The 20,512-nt window shown below is 45.1% G+C and overlaps 1 protein-coding gene across 3 annotated transcripts in view; it reads left to right on the top strand.

Moving 5' to 3' along the window:
- The window catches only part of TRAK1 (trafficking protein, kinesin binding 1), a 141,957-nt gene that overhangs the window by 51,006 nt on the left and 70,439 nt on the right, over nt 1-20,512 (top strand). The window contains exon 1 of one of the 3 annotated variants that reach the window (XM_006868761.1): nt 3,997-4,318. The exons of 1 other annotated variant lie outside the window; for it this stretch is intronic. In XM_006868761.1, the coding sequence (XP_006868823.1) occupies nt 4,255-4,318 (64 nt within the window). In that variant the 5' untranslated portion in view covers nt 3,997-4,254. Of the gene's footprint in view, nt 1-3,996; nt 4,319-15,233; nt 15,346-20,512 lie in introns of those variants that run through there. One more of the 3 variants, XM_006868760.1, reaches the window with a different exon arrangement.

Genomic DNA, 20,512 nt, shown 5'->3' on the forward strand with positions numbered 1-20,512 from the left:
GGCCTTTTGGAGGGGTCTTGGCTTTCTCAAGCAGTGTTGCAGGACCGTCTTGATTTCTCTTTGCTCCAAGATGTCAGTTGTCTCCCCAAGGACCCTTTTTAACTTTTAACCCAGATCTGGGCACCAGAGTGTTGATGTGTCCTCTTGGTGGGTAGAGTGGTGTCTTGTTGGGCCACTTTCTTAGCAGAGCTCAAAGTATCATAAGTTTTAAAGACTCCTTAGGTCATATTGATATTCTCAATTTAACTTTCACTTCTCAAATAATTTCTTACTTTATCATCGTATTTTCTCTGTGAGATGTTTACTTGAGTTTTTATCTTTCTTTAATTGTACCCCTTCTCTCTCTTCTTTTTCTTTCAGATTTTATTTGTAAATAATCTTGGGATGTTTTATCAATCATTCGCTGACTTATGATTGTTGTTGTTTGCCTGGTATTGTTGTTCTGTGCTGTGGCATCAGTTCCAACTCATAGCGACTGTGTACAGGGTTTCCGAGGCTGTAAATCTTTACGGGAGCAGAAAGCCTCATCTTTCTCTCGCAGAACAGCTGGTAGTTTCAAACTGCTGACCTTGAGGTTTGCAGCCCGATTCGTAACCTCTACTACCAGAAAGGCACTTAACAACAATGTGTCCCGGCAAATGACTTAAATCTGGAGCTGCATTTCCTCACCTGTGTGGTGCAGGGAGTAATTAGAGTGCAGATGTCTGAGGATTTAAGTGAGTTCGCGGCTAAGGTCCACTTCAGAAATGGTGGTGGTTGAAGACCAGGTGGTAGTGAGGCTTCTTTGAGGCTGTTCCTAGGACCTGTCCCTTCACATTCCTTGACTGTGACCCTGAAGAGACTGGGGAGAGAAAAGAAGGGGCTGAGAATTAAAGAGTGTGGAGGAAAAATTGTGCATTGAAACCAGATGCACCTGGATGAAACTCTGCAGTGGTATGGGTGAACGCCTCTCTCCTCTAAGCCTCAGAAATGGGAGTCCATTCAGATCTTTTCAAAGGCCATCAAGTTCACCAATAAGTGAAGCTGCTTCTTGTATGCTGGTGGATCAGATCTGTTTTCTTTCTGGGCAGCCTTTGGCCTTGTGATGGAAGTTGTGTTCAGTGGTGCATTACTGTTTAGAATTGTTCTTTCTCCCACTTGCCCCTCTCCCTCCCCCCTCCCCCCCAACAAACATAGCTTGTCATTTTGCTCCTTACAGTGAGCTCAGCGTCTTTGGAATTAATTATGCTGGAAAAAGCTTATAAATGACGTTTCTACCTCATTTCCCTAATTATAGCTTGGAAAATTGTACTCTTCCTTTTGATTGCTTATATTGGCTTATTTCTGTTCTAAAAGAATTAGATTCATGAAGGTGGTAGCGTCTAACGTTTATGGCAAACTCACTTTGCCTCGGGCACATGCTAAGAGCCCTACTATGCATTTATGAATTTAAGCCTTGTCTCACCTGTAGGGCAGATATTTTAATTACCCCCATTTAGCCGATAAAAGGAGACTTATGTGCTTAAGAAGTTGTATTAATTATTTAGTGCTTCTATAACAGAAATACTATAAACAGAGATTCATTCTATTTAGAAGGCGAGAAGTCCAAGTTCAGAGTGTCAACTCTAGAGCAAGGCTTTCTGTCTTTGTTGTCTCTGGGGAAAGATCCATGTCTTCTTTCAGCATCTGTAAGCCCACACTATTCTTTGTTGTGGCACTATAGGATAAACACTGGACTGCTAACGGTAAGGTCGGTGGTTCAAACCACCAGCCACTCCTTGGAAAACCCTATAGAGGGTTACTATGAGTTGGAACTGACTCGATGGCACTGAACAACAACAGGAGCTTCACAGTGCAGGGACGCAGGTCCTTAGGACGTACTCCACTCCTGCCTCTTTCTATGTAGTAGCCAGTCCCTCCTTCTCTGCCCACTTCTCTCTCCTTTTGTCTCTTGTAAGAGAAACTCTGTTACAGACCACATCCCTGGGAAACTCCCTGACGTCTGATCATGGTTATAATGGGAGTAAGCATATTGCTTGTTGTTGTGAAGTGCTGTGGAGTCATTTCTGACTCATGGACACCCTGAAGCTTTTAAATCAACCTCCAAGTTGTCTTGTCATTCCATGTCCTCTGTGTCTGGACGGATCCATCTCTGATAAGCAGGCTGATTGGCTGCTGAGCCTCATGTGGTCCACTCATTGGAGTCATTAGGGGTAGCTCTTGCGTAGACCGTTAGAGGCACTACCTGAAAATGTTTCCAAAGTTTTCATAAATACAGACTCTCAGCTAATGCGGAGTAGATATATAGGACCCTTGGTGGCGCTGTAGGATAAGCACTGGAGTGTGAGTTGAAAGGTCCATCAGCCACTCCAATAGGTAGAAAGTTGAGGCTTTCTACTCTCGTAAAAATTTACAACCTCAGAAACCCTATACAAGGTTGTGTGGTGGTGGTGCTAAGTTCCATCAAGTTGGTTCTGACTCATTAGCAAATTATATAATCTTAAATAGAGAATGTGAGAGGAAAATTGAATCAAGGCCAATGACACCAACAAATACTTTACTCATGGTCTTCAAGTTGATTCCGACTCATGACAGCGTAGAACTGCCCATTAGTGTTTCCAGGGTTATAGATGTTGTGCTATTGGATAAGTACTAAACTGCAAGCTTGGTGGTTCAAACCCACCAGCTGCTCCTTGGAAATCCTTTACACGGTCGCTATGAGTCAGAACCAACTCAACGGAACCAACTCGATGGCCCTTAACAACAAATCTTTATATAAGCAAACTGCCACAACTTTCTCCCATGGAACAGCTGGCAGCAGCTGGTGGGTTTAAACCGCTGACCTGATGGCTAGCCACTGAGCACTGTAATCACCGCACCACTAGGATTACAAATAGAAACTTACAAGAAGCCAAAGGCCTGAGAGAGTCTCCGAGCACCTTAGCTTTAGGGCAGTGGGTCCCAAAGGGTGATTTGGCAATATTTGGAGATTTTTTTTGGTTTTCACATCTGTGGGGAGACAGAGAGAAGGGGCTATTATTGGCATGTAGTAGACACCAGGGATGCCGCTAAGAATTCTCCAGACCCTCCCTTTCCCTCAAACACACAACTCTTTGGTCCCAAATGTCTATAGTGCCGAGATTGAGAAACCCTCATTTAGGGAATAGAGTTTTACCTATAGTATATCTAAAAATCTGCTTCATTATCTAGTACCTAGTTTTTTGTTGTTGTTATTTTAAGGAAATATTTCAAATACACCAAACCCTCACATAACCCCTAGAATAAATAAGTATCATGTTAAAAATAAGAAAGTCAACATTACAGGCTATTTCAGCCCCCTCTCCACTCCCCCGCTTCTTGAAGAGGGCTGTTCCCTTCTGGTGTATCTCCTTGTACTTAGATTACACATGTGTCCATGGGACAGTGTCTCGCATTACAAGAGCCCCTTCATAATGGCTGTCTCCTCTGTTTGTGTGTTGCAGGCTGTATTTCCAGAAAATTGAGCAAAAGCATGAGTAGAGATTGGTTTTTATGGCAGTGTCTCTATTTTCTAAGCAATTCACATTTCCTTTGGATAGTGGTTCAGAACATCTTAGGAGAAGATGTTAAATGTTTTAAATCAGGTAGAAGTCATGGTTTACATATTTTAAAAGGAGGCATGCTGTGAGAACAGAATCTGCTACTGTGGTGACCAAGAACTGAACAAATAAGCCTGCCCTTCCATTTGTTGGAGATGAGGGTGCTGGTGAGACCCTCAGTTCCCCATGCGTGGCACCTCTCAGCTCTTTCCTCTCAGCATCCTTAGAAGACATTTCCTCCATCTCAGCTTCATTTTTCAGAGCTGGCCAGTTTCTATGGCAACCGTTAGATTGAAAGATGAGTGGCGAGCTGGAGGCAAGGCTTGAGTGAGACCGCGGGGTGGTGGTGTGTGTCCCTGACGTCACCCTCCCTGCATCTGGATAGGACAGTTCTGGCTACTCCCATCCAGGCTGCTGTCCTGTGCGGCTTTATTAGCAGGCTGGCAGGGTCCCCGATTGCTCTGCAAATTGCTTCCCTGTCTGCTCCTCTTGTCACCCGCTCCCTTAGCATTTTTCTTTCACTGCTCCCTTTACATTTTGGCTCCAGACCTGTGGTTAAGAATGCACAGCGCCATTCGGGTGTTTTTTGGGATGCTCTTCTGCCTAGCATTCTGGAAGGGCAGGGAAGCATGGCAGCGTCTCACTTGATGTCAACGGCGCCGTGGAATCTGCTCCTTCCTTTGCAAGAATACTGACTATGCAGAAATTTATCGAAGCAGATTACTATGAACTAGACTGGTATTATGAGGAATGCTCGGACGGTAATTATGGCCCCTGCAAAATCGAACCGGGATGTGTAGAGGCATTGCCTCCCACTAAGGGGGGTGCCCCGAAACCCTCCTGAGGAGATGGGAGGAGGCGGGGTAGGGGTGGGGGGTTGCTGGAACTAGCACGGGCAGCAGATGGATGGCTGTGACAGTCCGAAGGCATGGTGGAGGGGAAGGCAGGGCTCTTTACAGCCGAGGCTCCTATGCTGTTGGTCTGGTCATTTTCTCAGGAGGGGGAAGATGGTTTTGGGTGTGCTGGGCTAGTTAGCTTCGTAAATCCCTTGGATTGTATTCCCTCTGTTATGAGACATGTGCTGAACTATGTTATCCATTCTCTGTGCTGTGGGAGCATTTAGGAAGTCAGCGGCTGGAATAGTTTATTGCAGAGGTGGTCTCTTGAACTGTCTGCAGCAAGCTCAGAAAATTTGCCCTTTTCTGAGCCCCAGGCATGGGATGTGGGGAAGGCTGGAGAAAGGCAAGAAGCAGCTGCTATCCTAGCAGGTGATTCTAATGTATGTTGCTTGTTGGATCCAAAAAAGATGGAGGTAGGAGGATGTTGGAGGGCTAGGGAGAAAAGGTGCCCTGACGCTCTCTCCCTATGTGAAGGGAGGGTGTGGCACATTCCAGTGTAGGGTTCAGGCCACTGAGACTAGCACGGAGGTGCAACCCCAGAGAGGTCACGGGGAGGGCTCTGCTAGCGTGTCGGCCATCAAAACTGTGCATGGCACATTCATCTGCCTTCAGATTTTCTTTAAAATGAGTCTGAAATCTCCTGTTTTTACCAAAAAAATAATACACAGATCATATAATTTGGGGTGCCAATCCCTGGTGATGATATGTTGTTCCAATCTCACACGGACCTCTAATAGGTAAGGTAACTGCTTTTTAATTGACTCTGAACTTTCAAATTGCTTTAACCATGACTACATTTGATTAACTTGAATGATGTAACAGGCTGGGAGCTGGCCTAGTTAGTAAGCCAGAGAACTATATAATTATTTCCTCTTATCCGCTGATTTTTGCCTGGGTCCTGGGCGCTGGGAGAAGAGTCCAAGTGGCTTCCACAGGGGTAGTGGTATTGAGATGTCCTAAGAAACTCTCAAGGGGATAGATGCCAAGCAGTGTCTTCTCATTCTCTAAATAACCTAGAGTAATTAGGTTTACCCGGAGGTGGGCAGCTCCTCCGGCCTTGAGGGGAAAGATGTGTGAATTCTCTTTTCTTTTTTGGTGATATTCATTTTTGAAGAGTGTTCTCATCCTATCATCCCACTCCAGGAAACAGAGGGATTGTTCTCATTGAGATCCATCTTTGACCTCTTCTCGTCTCCTTGGTTGGTGATTTGTGGCTTTCTGGGCCCTCCATAACTTTCTAGAGTAAGCAATTTAAAACACATTGAATTCTGGAGCATTGGTTATAGCTGAGCACCTGTCACACTCTGTGGACCCATTGGGTGTGGCTCAGAGAGATGACATCTGAGAAGTGGGGGAGGAAGGTTCTTTATTGTCTTGACCCAATTGCCACACAGTCTAGCTCTCCTCACCCTGTGGAAAATAAATCCATGCATTTGCCATGGTCAGTTGGAGGGTGAAAGGAGGCCTCCTGTTATCCGGGTGTCTGCCGGAGAGAGGGGTTCTCCTACCTGGCACTTCCTTGGCTGAGTGTTTTGGCCCGGAGGCATCCTGATCTCGCCAGCTTCAAGAGCAAGGGAGGATGGAGGAAGAGGCTCATCTGACTGAGGGTAAATAAATGATGGTTGCCGTTACCTTCTGAGTGTATACTGATCACAATTCTAGCCCCTTTATCCTTCACCCATTTTGGATGGAGAGAAGGCTGTTGGGATAGGATTAGCTGGGAAGACTGGCAAATGTCATAATTCCATTTAAAGATCATTTTGAAACAGGGAGTATGAGTAATACAGTGCTTCAGGAAATCTACAGAAAGGGGGATTTGAAGTTTATGGTACTTTTGTGGTTTCTTATTTATGCATTTCTAACTGTGCTTTCCCCTAGCCTCAGGCAAGTTAACCTGGAAATGAAATTTGCCCACTTTATATATATCTTTTACTAGAAGAATTGCAAGTTAGCCCTTTCATTTCTCTGTCCCGACCTCCTGAGCAGAGCAAATGGTCTGCTGCTAACCTAAAGGTCGGCAGTTCAAATCCATCTAGCAGTACTGTGGAAGAAAGACCTGGCAATGTGCATCTGTTAAAATTGTTAAAGTGCCGTCAGGTTGGTTCCAAGTCATAACGACCTTGTATAGAGTTTCAGAGGAGTGACTGGTGAGCTTGAACCACCAACCTTCTGCTTAAAACTGACCTTGCAGTCCATTAACCTGCAGTGCCACACCAGCCCAGAAAATCCCACGAAGCAGTTCTCCCCTCCCTGCACCACATGGGTCACCATGAATTGGAATCAACGTGATGACAGCAGCAAGTTTGGTTTGGGTTTATTTTGGGGCCTCGCTGGGAGAGCAGGCATCTTTGTGACTGTATTGGTCTTCATTTTTTCATTTGAATTGTTAACGAAGGGAACTTGGTGAACTTTACAAACACCAAAAGATGAGCCAGGTGTCTTTGGAGTGCTGCAGACCCATCTCTTACTTCAGAGTTGTTATTTTTATTAGGTGCCATCAAGTCAGTTCCAACTCACAGCAACCTTTTGCAGCATTTGCAAGGAGCGGCTGGTGGGATTGAACTGCTGACCTTGTGTTCCAAACAAACTTTGCCATCCATTGCTTATCCTACAGTGCCACATAAATTACAGCATTTGCACTGAGAATAATGTACATGGATGGAAATACAGATTGGGCCACTCTTCTGGTGTGGTGCTATAGGATAAGCACTGGACTAGAAACCACAAGGTCACCAGCTCAAACCCACCAGCTGCTCTTAGAAACTCTATACAGGGTCTCTTATGAGTTGTAACCTGCTTCACAGCACATAGCAGCAGTAAATTCTAACTCTTTAAAAGTTAAGAGTTTCCTGCTGTTTGTTTGAAGCTCAGGAGAACTTTATTCAGTGTTGAATAAGAGTATCCCTGTATCTATTCTGACCCCAGCAGGAGTTTAGAATGAGAAGAAATTGGAAAAATAAGAAATGACCAATCTGTTAATTTTTAGAGATTTAAAATAGCCTGCAATTAACACAGTTTAGCAGTGGCTTTCTCAGAACTTCCACATACGTGGTCAGTGTTTAAAGTTTAAACTCAGACAAGGTCATGGTTATCTAGAATGTGTGTGTATTCCATCTCTAGTACTTAACCTTTACAACTTGACAGGTCATTGAAAATCAGCAAAGGGGCTTATTGACAAGGAAGACTCTCAGCTTCACTCCAAACAAGAAGAGACCTTGAGAAATGTCCGTTTTTAATCACATGCCTCTGGTGACTGTTTTCATCAGGTGTGTTTGGGAAACAACACTGTGCTCATGTTGGTGGGGACCACAACTTCAACATGGTTCCAGCAGGTTCAGTCATGGCCAACTATTGGAACTCACCCAGAGTTTTAAAAGTAGGGTTAAGTGGAAGAGTAACTGTAGCAGGAAAAATAATTGGTCAGAAACCTGGAGTGGGTAACTCGAATAGATGTAGTGAGCCCTTTCAGGAACCTGATGTGATCGGTCTTTCAAAATGCAGATCTGTGGGTAAAGACACACATTCAGAATGGTGCAATAGGCCGCCATCTTTGAATGTTGCATCGTAGTTTCCAACTCTGCGGGTCAAGAGATTTGGTGTCTCTGCAATGCAAATGTTGCCCTTGTTTCTCCAAGAGGAAGAGTAAGTTTTTGGCAAGACTTTGGCTCGTAATTATTCATAAAATGTGGGTGAACCAGTTGTCACTCTGGCTCACCCACATTTTACAAATTTGTGTCTTCTGGTTTCCAAACAGAACCTGTTTAAAGCCCTAATGGAAACTAGCCCAAGGCATAAGAGTCAGGAAAGTGATTCTTTAGGACATTGGTAGAATCTTGCTTCTTTGCTACACTGGCTACTTAAAACAAAACAAAACAAAACAAAAAAAACAAGCTTGTAAAATGTGAAGCTCTTTAATTAAAAAAAAAAAACTTTGAATTCAAATATATGATCTTAAGTTAAAGAAACTGCTTTTTTTAGTTATTCTAGAAATAGGTAGGCCATGTGTTTTGGACACATCCTGGTCAAACCTCTGAAAACTCTCATTCCAAGTCTGGAAAATGGGGAAAACCACACTGACCAGAGCCATTGTGAAGAGCCAGCCCAGTGCTTAGTTTTATTTTCTCAGATTTTTATATGGTCATGAGATAGTACTAGTTACCAAATTCTTTTTAAACACCCCTTTGAAATAACAAGTGGTGTTTTGAATCATGGCTGGTATTTCAACAGCCTGTCTCTTGCTGCAGTTTCTTTCATAATAAGATTTGCTCTCCATCTTTGACAGTGTGACGGAGTTGGATGTTGGTACAGGAAGTGGCCTAGTCTATACTGATCTTATATGAGGAAATGGACATATGGGTAGATTGTTTGATGGAGTGGTTCTTATCACTTCTTACCCCAAATCCATGTCAACATGCAAGTGTGTGCTCTGTTACTCATTTGATTGCGGTGGTGGTGTGCTGTGGAGTTGGTTCTGACTCATAACGACCCTGTGTAGGGTTTCCGAGGCTATAAATCTTTACAGGAGCAGAAAGCCTCATCTTTCTCCTGTGGTGGTAGTTTCAAACTGCTGACCTTGAACTTAGCAGCCTGACTCATAAGCACTACATTACCCAAGCTCCTTTCACTTGATTGTAGTGACCTCTAAAATGTTGTTTGTGTTAAGTGCTGCTGAGGAGCAGCTGGTGGGTTTGAACCACCGACGTTGCAGTTGGCAGTCGGGTGCTTATCCTACAGTGCCGTTTTGCTTAATAAATAACCCAGAGCAGGTATTGGTTAGAGGTATTTTTAATGATGATTGAAATGCTGTTTCCTCATTTTCCTGCACCTGCTCCCCTACAGGACAAACAAGACTCCCATGATTTTATCTTCTGTTTATTGTGTGATGTGTTCTTGGAGTCAGGGATTAGCTTTTCTGTATCTAGACACATAGCACTCCTTTGAATAGCTGTTATGAGGATCCTTTTTGAAAAGAGGAATTAAATGTAAATGTTGTAAGTGCCATTGAGTCGGTTCCGACCCATAGCGACCCTGTACAGGGTTTCCGAGGGTGTAAATCTTTACGGGAGTAGAAAGCCTCATCTTTCTCTCGCGGAGCGGCTGGTAGTTTCGAACCGCTGACCTTATGGTTCGCAGCCCAATTCGTAACCACTACGCTACCAGAGCTCCTTATAATATGCTGTTGTTAAGTGCTTTTGAGTTGGTTCCAACTCACAGCAACTGCGAAACCATTTGGTCTGATCCTACCAAGGCAACCACAATTCAAGTCATCACATTAAAGCAGGCTAATAATTCTTAAGTTGATAGTTTTGTATGATCTGCCAATAATGTTATAAATATCAAAATGACCCTTGGCAGAAAAAAAAAAAACTACCCCCTCCTGCTGCATAGGATTTCCAAGGAGCGGCTGGTGGATTTGAACTGCTGACCTTGAGGTTAGCAATCCAGTGCTTGCCCTGCAGTGCCACACCAGGACTCCTTTTATAATGCAGTGTATAGAAAAATGAAAGTTTCAATCCATTGTTGTTAAGTGCCATCGAAGCATTTCTGACTCATTTAGACCCAGTATAGGGTTCCCAAGGAGCGCTTGGTAGGTTTGAACTGCCCAGTTAACAGCCCACTGCTTACCCTACAGTGCCACAACAGGACTCCTTTTCTAATGTAATGTATAGAAAAATGCAAGCTTTTAACCCATTGTTGTTGTTAAATGCCATGGAGGCCTTTCCAACTCATAGTGAACCTGTGGTTTCTGAGGAGCAGCTGGTGAGTTTGAACCACTGACCTTGTGGTTCAAACTGATCTTGTGGCCCAATGCTTATCTTACAGCGCCACAGTTTTAGTAAAACAGAGATAAAACCAAAAAACCAGCTGCCTTTGAATTGATTTGACTCTTGCCAACCCCATGTGTGTAAGAGTAGAACTGTGCTTTATAGGGTTTTAGTGACTGATTTATTTTTTGAAGTACATTACTAGACTTATTTTGTCCAAGGCTTTCTTGCTTTGTGCTGTCAAGTCGGTTCCAACTCATAGCCACCTTGTATAGGGTTTCCAGGCTGTAAATCTTTACAGGAGCAGAAAGCCTTCTCTTTCTCCGGAGAAGCAGCTAAATGAGTAACCTACATCACCACCAGGGATCCTTGAAGCTCCTTGGTGGTGCAAATGGTTAATGGTCCTCAAATGATTAATGCAGTCGGCTCCTAACCTAGAGGTTAGAAGCTGGAGCCATAGGTTACATGAGCGAGGTTGTTCTTGATAAATGCTATCAAGTTGATTCCGACTCATAGCTATCCTGTATAGGATTTCCAAGGAGCAGCTGGTGGGTTTGAACCACCGACCTTGCAGTTAGGAGTCCAGCGCACATCCTACAGTGCCACACTAGGAATCTCACTGAGGTTAGGTGATTTCAACTTCAAACCTTTAGGTTAACAGCTGAGAGCATTGAACATTTGCACCGCTCAGGGACTTCCAAGTAGAGATAAAAACCCAAACCAAACCTGTTGATGCGGAGCAGGTTCCAGCTCATAGTGATCACATAGGACAGAGTAGGCCTGCCCATAGGGTTTCTGAGGTTATAAATCTTTACGGGAGCAAACAGTTTCATCTTTCTCCCTCGAATCCTGGTGGTTTCAGACCTTGTGAGTAGCAAACTGAGCGCTTAACCACGGTGTCGCCAGGGCTCCTAAAGTAGAGATTATTGCCCATCAAACGTAGACGCTGAAGATTAATGAATGGACAAGACAGTCAGAGCCAGACTAGAGCCCAGGATGTAGAACTTCATGCTTCTTTCTTTTGGGTTTTTTTTTTTGTGTTTTTTTTTAAATGATGGAAGTAAGGTCTCTGGGGAAATGACCCTCAATAATGACCCAGCTCTAGGGTGAGGTACACAGAGGACAGGCAAGCAGATGTGCTGGGGTGGAAGGATGAGAAAGATGGCTTACAAGAGGAAACATTGGAGAGCGGTGCTGGGGTTTTTTGTTTGAGACAGACCTTGAAAAACAGGGAAGTAGGGGGCATGTTACAGGGGAGCTAAGGTAGAAGAGAAATGAAATACCCTGCCGGATCACTGACTGCAGAGAGATGGGGTGAGCAGGGGTGAGCAGCTCATTTTGTCTGATGAGGGTGCCTGAGGAAGAGACATGGTAGTTGTAATGCTGGGAACAGAGGTTGCAACCAGGTGAGGCCTTGGAAGGAGTCAAGCTCGCATCTTAGAGCAGTCTACAGAGTTGTGGTCTCCAGTAGAACTTTGTTGTTATTGTTTCTTGTTAAGTGCCATCAAGTCAATTCTGACTCATTCGACCCTTTATAGCGTTTCCAAGGAGTAGCTGGTGGGTTTGAATCACCAAACTTGTGGTTAGCAGTCCAGTGCTGATCCGACACTGCCACACCATGACTCCTTAGAACTTTGTAAGATGATGGAAATGTTTTATTTGCTGTTCAATATGGTGGTCACAACAGTGAATCCTAGTGTGGCGCTGTTGGAACCTACTCGACAGCACTTATGTGGCTATGGAGTAATTGAAGCTTTGCTAGTGGAAGTGAGGAAATGATTTTTAAATGTTTATTTAACCTTGTTATTGACAGGTGCCATTGAGTCCATTTGGAGTCATAGTGACCCCATGTGACCGAGTAGCAATGTCCCATAAGGTTTCCTAGGCTGTCACCTTCATGGAGGCAGATTGCCGGATCTTTCTCCCATGGAGTTATTATGTGGGTTTAAACTGAATCACGTTTGAATTAGCAGCCAAGGTCTTAACCTCTTTTAACTTTAATTAGTATAGATTTAAATGTTAACAGCTTCACTGGTTAGAGCTTTGGGAACGCACTTCCTATGGTAGTATGTTGACTACATCTGAAAAGGGGCCACTTACAGTAGGATGGCCCTCTGCCTTGCAAAGGAGATTGACACCTTTCTCCTGTGACCTTCCAGTCCACTGTTCCAGCTGGGTCAAGAATTTGTTTCCTGGGTCTCTGCTTTCAGCCACAGTGTCTGGTCAGTGCCTCTGGTCCAACACACACATTTCCACTGCTGGACTGTTTCCATGGGTAGAACAGTTTCTCCAAGGCTGCACAAGTCTACATCTGGCCCCTAGATCCCTGCCCAACCTGGTTCAGGTACTTCGGTGGATTGGGGTTATTGCTGGTCTTTGGAGGTTGAGTTTTGGAGAAAGCCCGCCATCAGGGAAGAGGATTCTCTTTGCGTCATCTCTGTCTTTAACCTTGAAGTGACTGCAGATGGGCATGGAGTTTTGATACTCCCTCACACTCTCCACAGAGGGAGGGAGAAGAATGAGAGAGAAAAGGAGGGCTGAGAAGAGGAAAAAAATAGAAATACCTTGTAAAATGATTAAATCCAGAGAAATGGGGTGATGTCAGGAGTCTAGCATGATGGTTATCTATAAAATCACTTGAGGGAGTATTTTCTAATGTATGAAATCAGCTTTTGGTATAGTGTCTGATGGCCTGGCCCAGTAGCTACACATATAACAGTCATGAAACTCCTGTTGAATAGTGTCTGCCTCAGGTGGACAGGCTCCCCTCTCCTAGGGGTTCAGAGAAACCCAGTCTCTTCATTCAGATGCTCTGACAGATGTACCCACCACCATTCAAACAGCATTAGCAAGCCTGATGTGATAACATTTATAAAGATGAAAGAGAACATTTTGCGTGTTTTTATAAGTATTGTATTTAAAGCTTATGCAATTTTTGTAAGAATGTCTTCAAAACCTCTTTTGTATAAACAACATTTCTTTAACATCATAAAATGTTAGATTCCAAAATCTTAACCATAAACCACATATATCTCTAGATTTAAATTTTGTACTGAAGTCTTTTTTTATTTTTCTATTTAGAGGTACTGGCCCTGGTGTGGCACTGTAGGGTAAGCAATGGACTGGTAACAGCAAGGTTGGCAGTACAAACCCACCAGCCACTCTCAGAAAACCTATACACTGGGTCACTGTGAGTCAGAACTCACTGGATGGCATACAACAGCCTGTGGTTTTATAATAGCTTTGTGAAGGTAGTTCAGTTTCTTGGGGGCAGTTTTTGCTACCTAAGCAGGAGCCATGGTGACATAGTGGTTAATCTCTTAGCTGCTAACAGAAAGGTCAGTGGTTCAAACCCATTAACAGCTCCTTGCGAGGACGATGTGACAGTCTTCGTCCATAAAGATTACAGCCAGGCAAACTCTATGGGACAGTTCTCTGTCACAAGAGACCATTATGAGTTGAAATCAACTTGACAGCCATAGGTTTGAGTTTGAATTTCAGCAGGATCCTCAGCCCCAAGTCCCTGAACTGCTGGTGCAGAGAATTCTTTATGATGATCTTGCTTCTGCTGAGAAGGAGCCTTGGTGACTGTGACATAAGCACTAGGCAGTGGTTGGCAGTTCAGACCTACCAGCTGCTTGCTTCTAGGGAGAAAGATGAAGGCTGAGTGCTTTGGTAAAGATTTTCAATCTCCGAAACCCTGTACAGGGTTGCTACGAGTCAGAATCCTCTTGTTGGCAGTGGTTTGGCTCCCTGGGGGAGGAAGTGACTTGGCAGAGAAGCTGTGTGGGTCTCCTGGTGTAGCTTTAAGGAGCCGGGAGACCAGCCACAGTGGAGCCGGGAGATGGAGGAAGCACTGAAATTGCAGGTTGTACTGCAGTTCTTGGAGACGCCAGTCCTCGGGGCCACCTTTCAGTGGATGTGATGGAAGGACCTGCCATTTCCACTGTTACCTGCAAAACCAAACAGTGCAGGGGAACGGCAGCCAGATAGGTAGTTACACTGTGGAGTTTTTTTTTTCTTCTAGGTGGTATTTTAAGTGATTCCTGTGTAGATTCCCCCCCTCCCCCCACCTTGTCTTAGTAATTAGAAGAGATCTTTGTACATTTGGCTGTGAAAATACAGATTTATAAACAGAGAGCGAGATTTATAAAATGTAGATTAATAAAGAATCCTGGTGGTGCCATGGTTAAAGGACACTGCTGCTGGCCGACAGGTTTGAACCCACCTGATGGCACTGCTTGAGAAAGATGTCACAGTCTGTGTCCATAAAGGTTTATTTTATCTCCTTGAAAATCCTATGGGACAGTTCTGCTCTGCCTGATAGGGTCACTCGGAGTTGGAACTGACTGGACAGCATTGGGTTTGGGAAATACAATGAATATTAACAAAGGAAGACTGGGATGGATGAAGCACAGGTAACAGCTTCTGACATTTTTCTTTTCTTGTGTTTAAAGCCAAGATGATTACTTTATTTCCCCGTGTTCTGCACTGTCATTAGGCAGCCAGCACTGTGGACTTGTCCCAGCCTCTCAAGCACGCCCACTGGAACTCTCTCACCCAAGGGCGTTGGGCAATCATTGTCCCGGGCAACTCCCCACCTTCAGATTCAGACAGGTGTAGCTGCTTAAGGTTGCCATGAAACTGCCTGGAGGCTACCATTGTGCTGCTTCTAGCAGGGGTGGGAAGGAGGAAGAATCCAGAGGCTGGGAGATTGCCTGAGCTTCGTATCTGCCTTGCTCCGTCCCTCTTCTGAATGGACAGTACCTGGCAGTCACCCTGATGCATTCCGATAGGTGCTTTGCCCCGCCCCGCCCCTCCCCGCTCCTGGTCGTCCTTCCTTGGTGCTGCTGGAGAATGATTCTGTACATGTCACTGCACTCCAGCTAAGCCGGGCGCATGCCCCAGCCTATGCCCCATGGGGCCCCAATGGCTCCTGCAGGCAGGTGTCTTCGAGGTCCCCCAGGGGCAGCTCCCTAGGGTGATGTTTCAGCTTTGGGGTGAATTCAGCAATGTCCCTGAGAGACGTGGGAGGGCCAGAGGAATGCTTTGAGTTTGACTGCGAGAATGAAGAGAGGAAGGCTGAGGATGAACAGCAGGAAACTCTGGACCTCTTGGAAGAGGGTAAATTCTCTTCTTTGCTCAAATCGGGTCCTTTTCCTGTAGGTGTCTTAGGTAGGCTAGGCTGTTTTATTGATTTGGGTTGCCTGGCTTTATTATTTTTTTTACTGAGGTACAGTTTAAAGTACAAAGATCGGAAGTGCATGGTTTAGCAATGGCCATGTAAAGCTACCTCAGAGAGAGGCTGCTTTTCCAGCATGCCCTCTTGCCCCCTTCCTAGCCTAGACTCCCTCCTGGGAGACATCTTTCTGACTACTATCACTGCCTTACATTTGTTTTGCTTGTTCTTGACCTTTAGGTAAATGAATCTGGCAGAGTGCATGCACTGAGTCTCGGAAATTTGTGCATGTTGTAAATGTCAGTAGTTTTGTTTTTTTCTTTGTGGCATTTCAGCACTCTGGCTTAAGAGCTCTCCCCACCCCTTTTGGGACTGGTAGGGTTTGAAGGATACCTAGTGGTGTAATGTGTTAAGCATTGGTTGTCAATTCAAACCTACCGGCAGGAGAAGAAGGCAGTATGCGTCCGTAAAGATTTAGTCTTCAAAATCTAAGGAGCAGTTCTCCTCTGCCCTACAACGTCACTATGAGTCCAGATGGATTTGATGGCAGTGGGGAGGAAAGCATTTTGGCACATTTTGGAGTCATTGTTAAATTAAGTGGATTTTTGTGCTGGCAGTATTTTCTTTTAAAAACAATGTTAATGAAAATTTACTAATGACTTATTTGGAATTGGGATTTAAAAAAAAAAATTACACATATTCCCAACAGAAAAAAGTACAAGGCTGAAATTGAAATCACCTGTGAACACACATGGCTCTGTCATAGGGAGCTTCTCTAGAGGGATATTAACGATAGTTCCAAATGCTGGGGGAGCTGAGGATGGATCCTGCATGCTGTGGGTTTCCTAGTACCGTGAGTGGGGCTTTTACTCACAGCCCAGGGAAAGCATCTTTTGGGATGTTTAAACAGTGGATACCTGAATGTTCTTTAGCTGTCTTGCGGAAAAGCAACCCAAGTGCCATTTCAGAAAAGTGTTTTATGACTGGGTGGTTTCAGCATTTTAACTCTTATTTTCAGAGTTATAATCTGCCAGATACTGAAAATTGAAGTGGGAAAAGCCAGAAGAGAGCAAGGGGGGTTAAATCCTGAGCCCTGGAGCTTTTAATGAAGGAGTCATAACCCATTGCCACGCAGTCAGTGCTGGTTCACAGTGACCCTATAGGACAGAATAGAAGTGCCCCATAGGGTTTCTAAGGTTGTAATTTCCAAGATCACCAAGTCTTTCTTCCGCAGATTGGCCTGGTTCAAACAGCCGACCTTTCCGTTAGTAGCTAAGTACTGCATGCACACCAGGGTTCCTTAAGTGAAGGGGACGGTGGTGGTGAAAGGAGTGGGCACTGATGGGGGAGCAGAAGCATTTGATGGGCTCTTGAGAGTGGTCAAGAGAAATGCCCAATGCGTCCATCTACCCGTGTCGGACATGGACCAGTCCAGATGTTGTTGCTGAATCTGCTTCTTGTCTGAAAGCCTGGGTTGTGGACCAGCAGCGCCCACGGAATTGCAGCTCCTGCCCCAGACCCACTGAGTCAGAATCTACATTTAACAAGATCCTCAGAGGAGTCACGGGCACAAAAAGTCTTGAGTGTTCTGCCTTAAAGCATAGCAAGCTGACTGTAAAAATCAGCCATTGAGCTGTAGTGATTCTAAATTTATAAGCCATATGAGATTCTAGAGCAGTGACATACATTCTAGTCAAGAGAAGGGAAAAAAGTTGTGTTGCTTGTATTCATTCATGTAAATACGCACACGGACATTTTATATAAATGGCCTTAGAATTGTTTTTAAAACTAAGAGCTAGATGATAATAGTGAGGGTGGTGGTGGTTATGTACCATGAAGTCATAGCAAACTGGCTCATAGCAACCCTGAGGAGGGTTCTGAGGCTGTAAATCTTTAAGGGAGCAGAAAGCCTCATCTTTCTCCCACAGCTGGCAGTTTCAAACTGCTGACCTTGAGGTTAGCAGCCCAACTTGTAACTACTATGCTACCAGAGCTCCTACTATGAGGTTGTTGTTGTTAAGTGCTGTCGAATAGATTCCAACCCATAGCGACCCTGTAGAGGATTTCCAAGGAGCAGCTGGTGATCTTGAACCACCGACCTTGCAGTTCAAACTGCTATGCAGTCTGGAGCATTAACCCACAATGCCACACCAGGACTCCACTATGAGATTGTTGTTGTTGTTGTTGTTGTTGTTGAGTGCCATCGAGTCAATTCCAACCCATAGCGACCCTGTGCAGGGTTTCCAAGGAACAGCTAGTGAGCTTGAACCACCAGCCTTGCAGTTCAAACGGCTTTGCAGTCTGGCGCATTAACCCACAGCGCCACACCAGTACTATGAGTTTAGGCACTGTTTTTATAGGTGAGGAAACACAAGTCTAAAGTCACTAAAGTAGACCAATGGATCTAGAACCCTGTTAAACACTACAGTGTTGTTAAGTGCCATGGAGTAGGTTGTTGTTAACAACCCTGTGTAGGCTTTATGAGAAGCAGTTGGTGGGTTTGAACTTCCGACCTTGCGGTTAGTAGTCCAGTGTTGATTCTACAGCGCCACACCAGGAGTTCTCTACACTAGGGCAGTATCAGCTTCACTGGGAACTTGTTAGAAAATGCATTCTTAGGTTCCACCCACCCCCACCTGCTGAGTCAGTAACTGGGTGGAGCCCTCTAGGTGACTGGGATGCCCTGTGCTGGTCACCTCTTAGGCGCATCTACCTGTGATGCTGATCGAGGGAGGGAACCCTGTTCTGTATTCCTCATTTCCTGATGGAATATGAATTCACTTCCTTCTCTCTCCTTATTTCACATCCATTCCTTCCCCCACCCGCCCTTTTCCAGGAAAACAGTTTTTAGTTCTTGCGGCGTTATACTTAACAATATTCGGGGAGGTAATAATCTCAGAGGAAAAACTTTATTGCCAACTTGATTGATCGCCTTTCTTTATAAAATAAAACTTGCTCCCTCCCGAGGTTTGCTCTCTGTCTGAAGGAGGTCTGTGGCATAGGTCAGGAGGGATCCTTGGAAGGTTTGGCTTCTGTGGTCAGTCTGTCTGGAACTATGTCGTGTCTCCCAGAGTAAGCCTGGCAGTACTCCATCTTTTCCTGATGCCCTGACGCCCCCTTTGTCTTTAGTTATTGGGAAGCAAGTCCCACGAGTGGAGGAGACGCGTTCTGTGAGTAGTGAGAAGATGTGCAGGGATGTGGTGTAAACACGCTTCCCGGGTGCTGAGGTGGTTTTTTTATACTCTTCACTCATCTACCACCAGTTGCCATAGAGACTGTTGACTCCTGACTCATAGCAACCTGATATGGTACAGACTACAGCTACTCTCCATAGGGTTTCAGTGGCTGTAACCTTTCAGAAGTAGACCCACTAGGACTTTCTTCTGAGGTACCTGTGTCACCAACCTTTTGGTTGGTAACCAAACATGATGTTTGTGTCACCGGGACTCCTGAAACGTATTGCCATTAAGTAAGTTATGACTTGAAGCAACCTGGTAGAACAGAACAGAACTGCCTCTGGAGGTTTATAGGACTTTAAAGCAGACAGCTACATGCTTCTTCCATGGAGCGCCTGGTGGGTTTTAACTGTCGACTTTTCGAAGTGCATAACTAAGTGCCACCAGGGCTCCCATCAGATACTCCTGTGGCTGTTGTTAAGTGTCGACAAGTTGATTCCGACTCATAGCGATCCTGTGTAGGGTTTCTGAGGAGCTGCTGCTGAGTTTGAACTGCTGACCTTGCAATTCAAACTGACCTTGCAGGCCAGTGCTCATGCTACAATGCCCTCTCTCTGTGCCATGAGAAATCCTTGGTAAAAAGTGAGGTTTCTTGTGTTACATGTTGGCTTCCCACTGCTGTATTGAAGTGCCTAGAGAAGGCTGACCTTCTAATGTTTTCTCACCTGGACACTTGTTACTTTCTAACGTTTTCTCACCTAAAGTTGTAGGACTAGCCGCTACTTCCCTGGCAGGATTGGAAGAGCATTTGGAATGGACTGGGGGTTTAGTTTTGGCATTCATGGACCAGGTTAGACTCCCTGAGACCACAGATAAAGGAGAGAGTCCATCCTTAGAGATGATCCCTTTACTGTCAGTCTTTTGCTCACAAAGTAGTTTTCAGATGTTGATCATTAACCAGAAATTATGATCTGCGAAAGCATGGAGAGACTAAAAATGCTAAGCCTGATAGAATGACTTGGGCCAGCCTCCAGTGCCTTTGTCCAGTGGCTGCTCCCTGCTGAGCTAGTCAAGTCCTCCAGTTGTTTCCAAGGTGAAGCAGAAGCCACCCTAAGAGAGCACATTCCTGAGGAAACTCCCAGGCTGCCCGCTCTTCCTCTGTTCAGGCTGAGGGGGGTGGGGAAGACACACCACAGCCTAGTGTCCTCTTAGTGGAGGGGGAGGCAGTAGAGGCTGAGCCCTGGAGAATGGTTGGGTCCTGGTGTGTAGAATCCTGGAGGTGGCAGTGGGGTGGGTATGGCAGCGCCGGAGAATATACAATATGAACAGTAGCCCTCAAGGGCCACAGTGTGTAACTTTCTCTGGTCAGGATACAAATGAGGAAGCAGCTTAATCAAGACAGACCTCAGCTGGGTTACAAAGGTCTCCTTTCTTTCACTTTTCCTTATCTGGCTATCCAGTTTGGGGTTTGGTTCTTGGTATCCATGGCTACCCCACGCAGGCATCTTGTGACTTCAGGCACTCTAGTGGGTTCTCCAACTGGTTACAAGAGTTTCCCTAAGACTGGCCACAGGCAAAACACAGTCATGAGATGTGCATCTTAGAGGGCCCTCTTAACTGCCTTGCCATCTTCTAAAGCTGCCCCCAGGTCTTCTGGGCCTGCCATCCCCAGCCTTAAGCATCTGACTTCTTAACAGATTTGCAGTGTTAGTGTCTCCACTAGGTCCTTCCTGCTTGTTCCTCAATATTAGTGTCATCTGTAGATGTGGCTTACCTTCTCAGCCAGGCCCCAAACTCCTCAGGGCTGCTGTTAGGTGCTGTGGAGTAGGTGCTGACACATAGCCTAGCGAGCCTGTGCACAGTAGAACAGCAGAATGAAACACTGCCTAGTCCATCCTCACAATCATTGCTATCAGTGTGAATCTGTTTTTGTAGC

This window comes from Chrysochloris asiatica, unplaced genomic scaffold (assembly GCF_000296735.1).
Source record: "Chrysochloris asiatica unplaced genomic scaffold, ChrAsi1.0 scaffold00124, whole genome shotgun sequence".
Lineage (NCBI taxonomy): Eukaryota > Metazoa > Chordata > Mammalia > Afrosoricida > Chrysochloridae > Chrysochloris > Chrysochloris asiatica.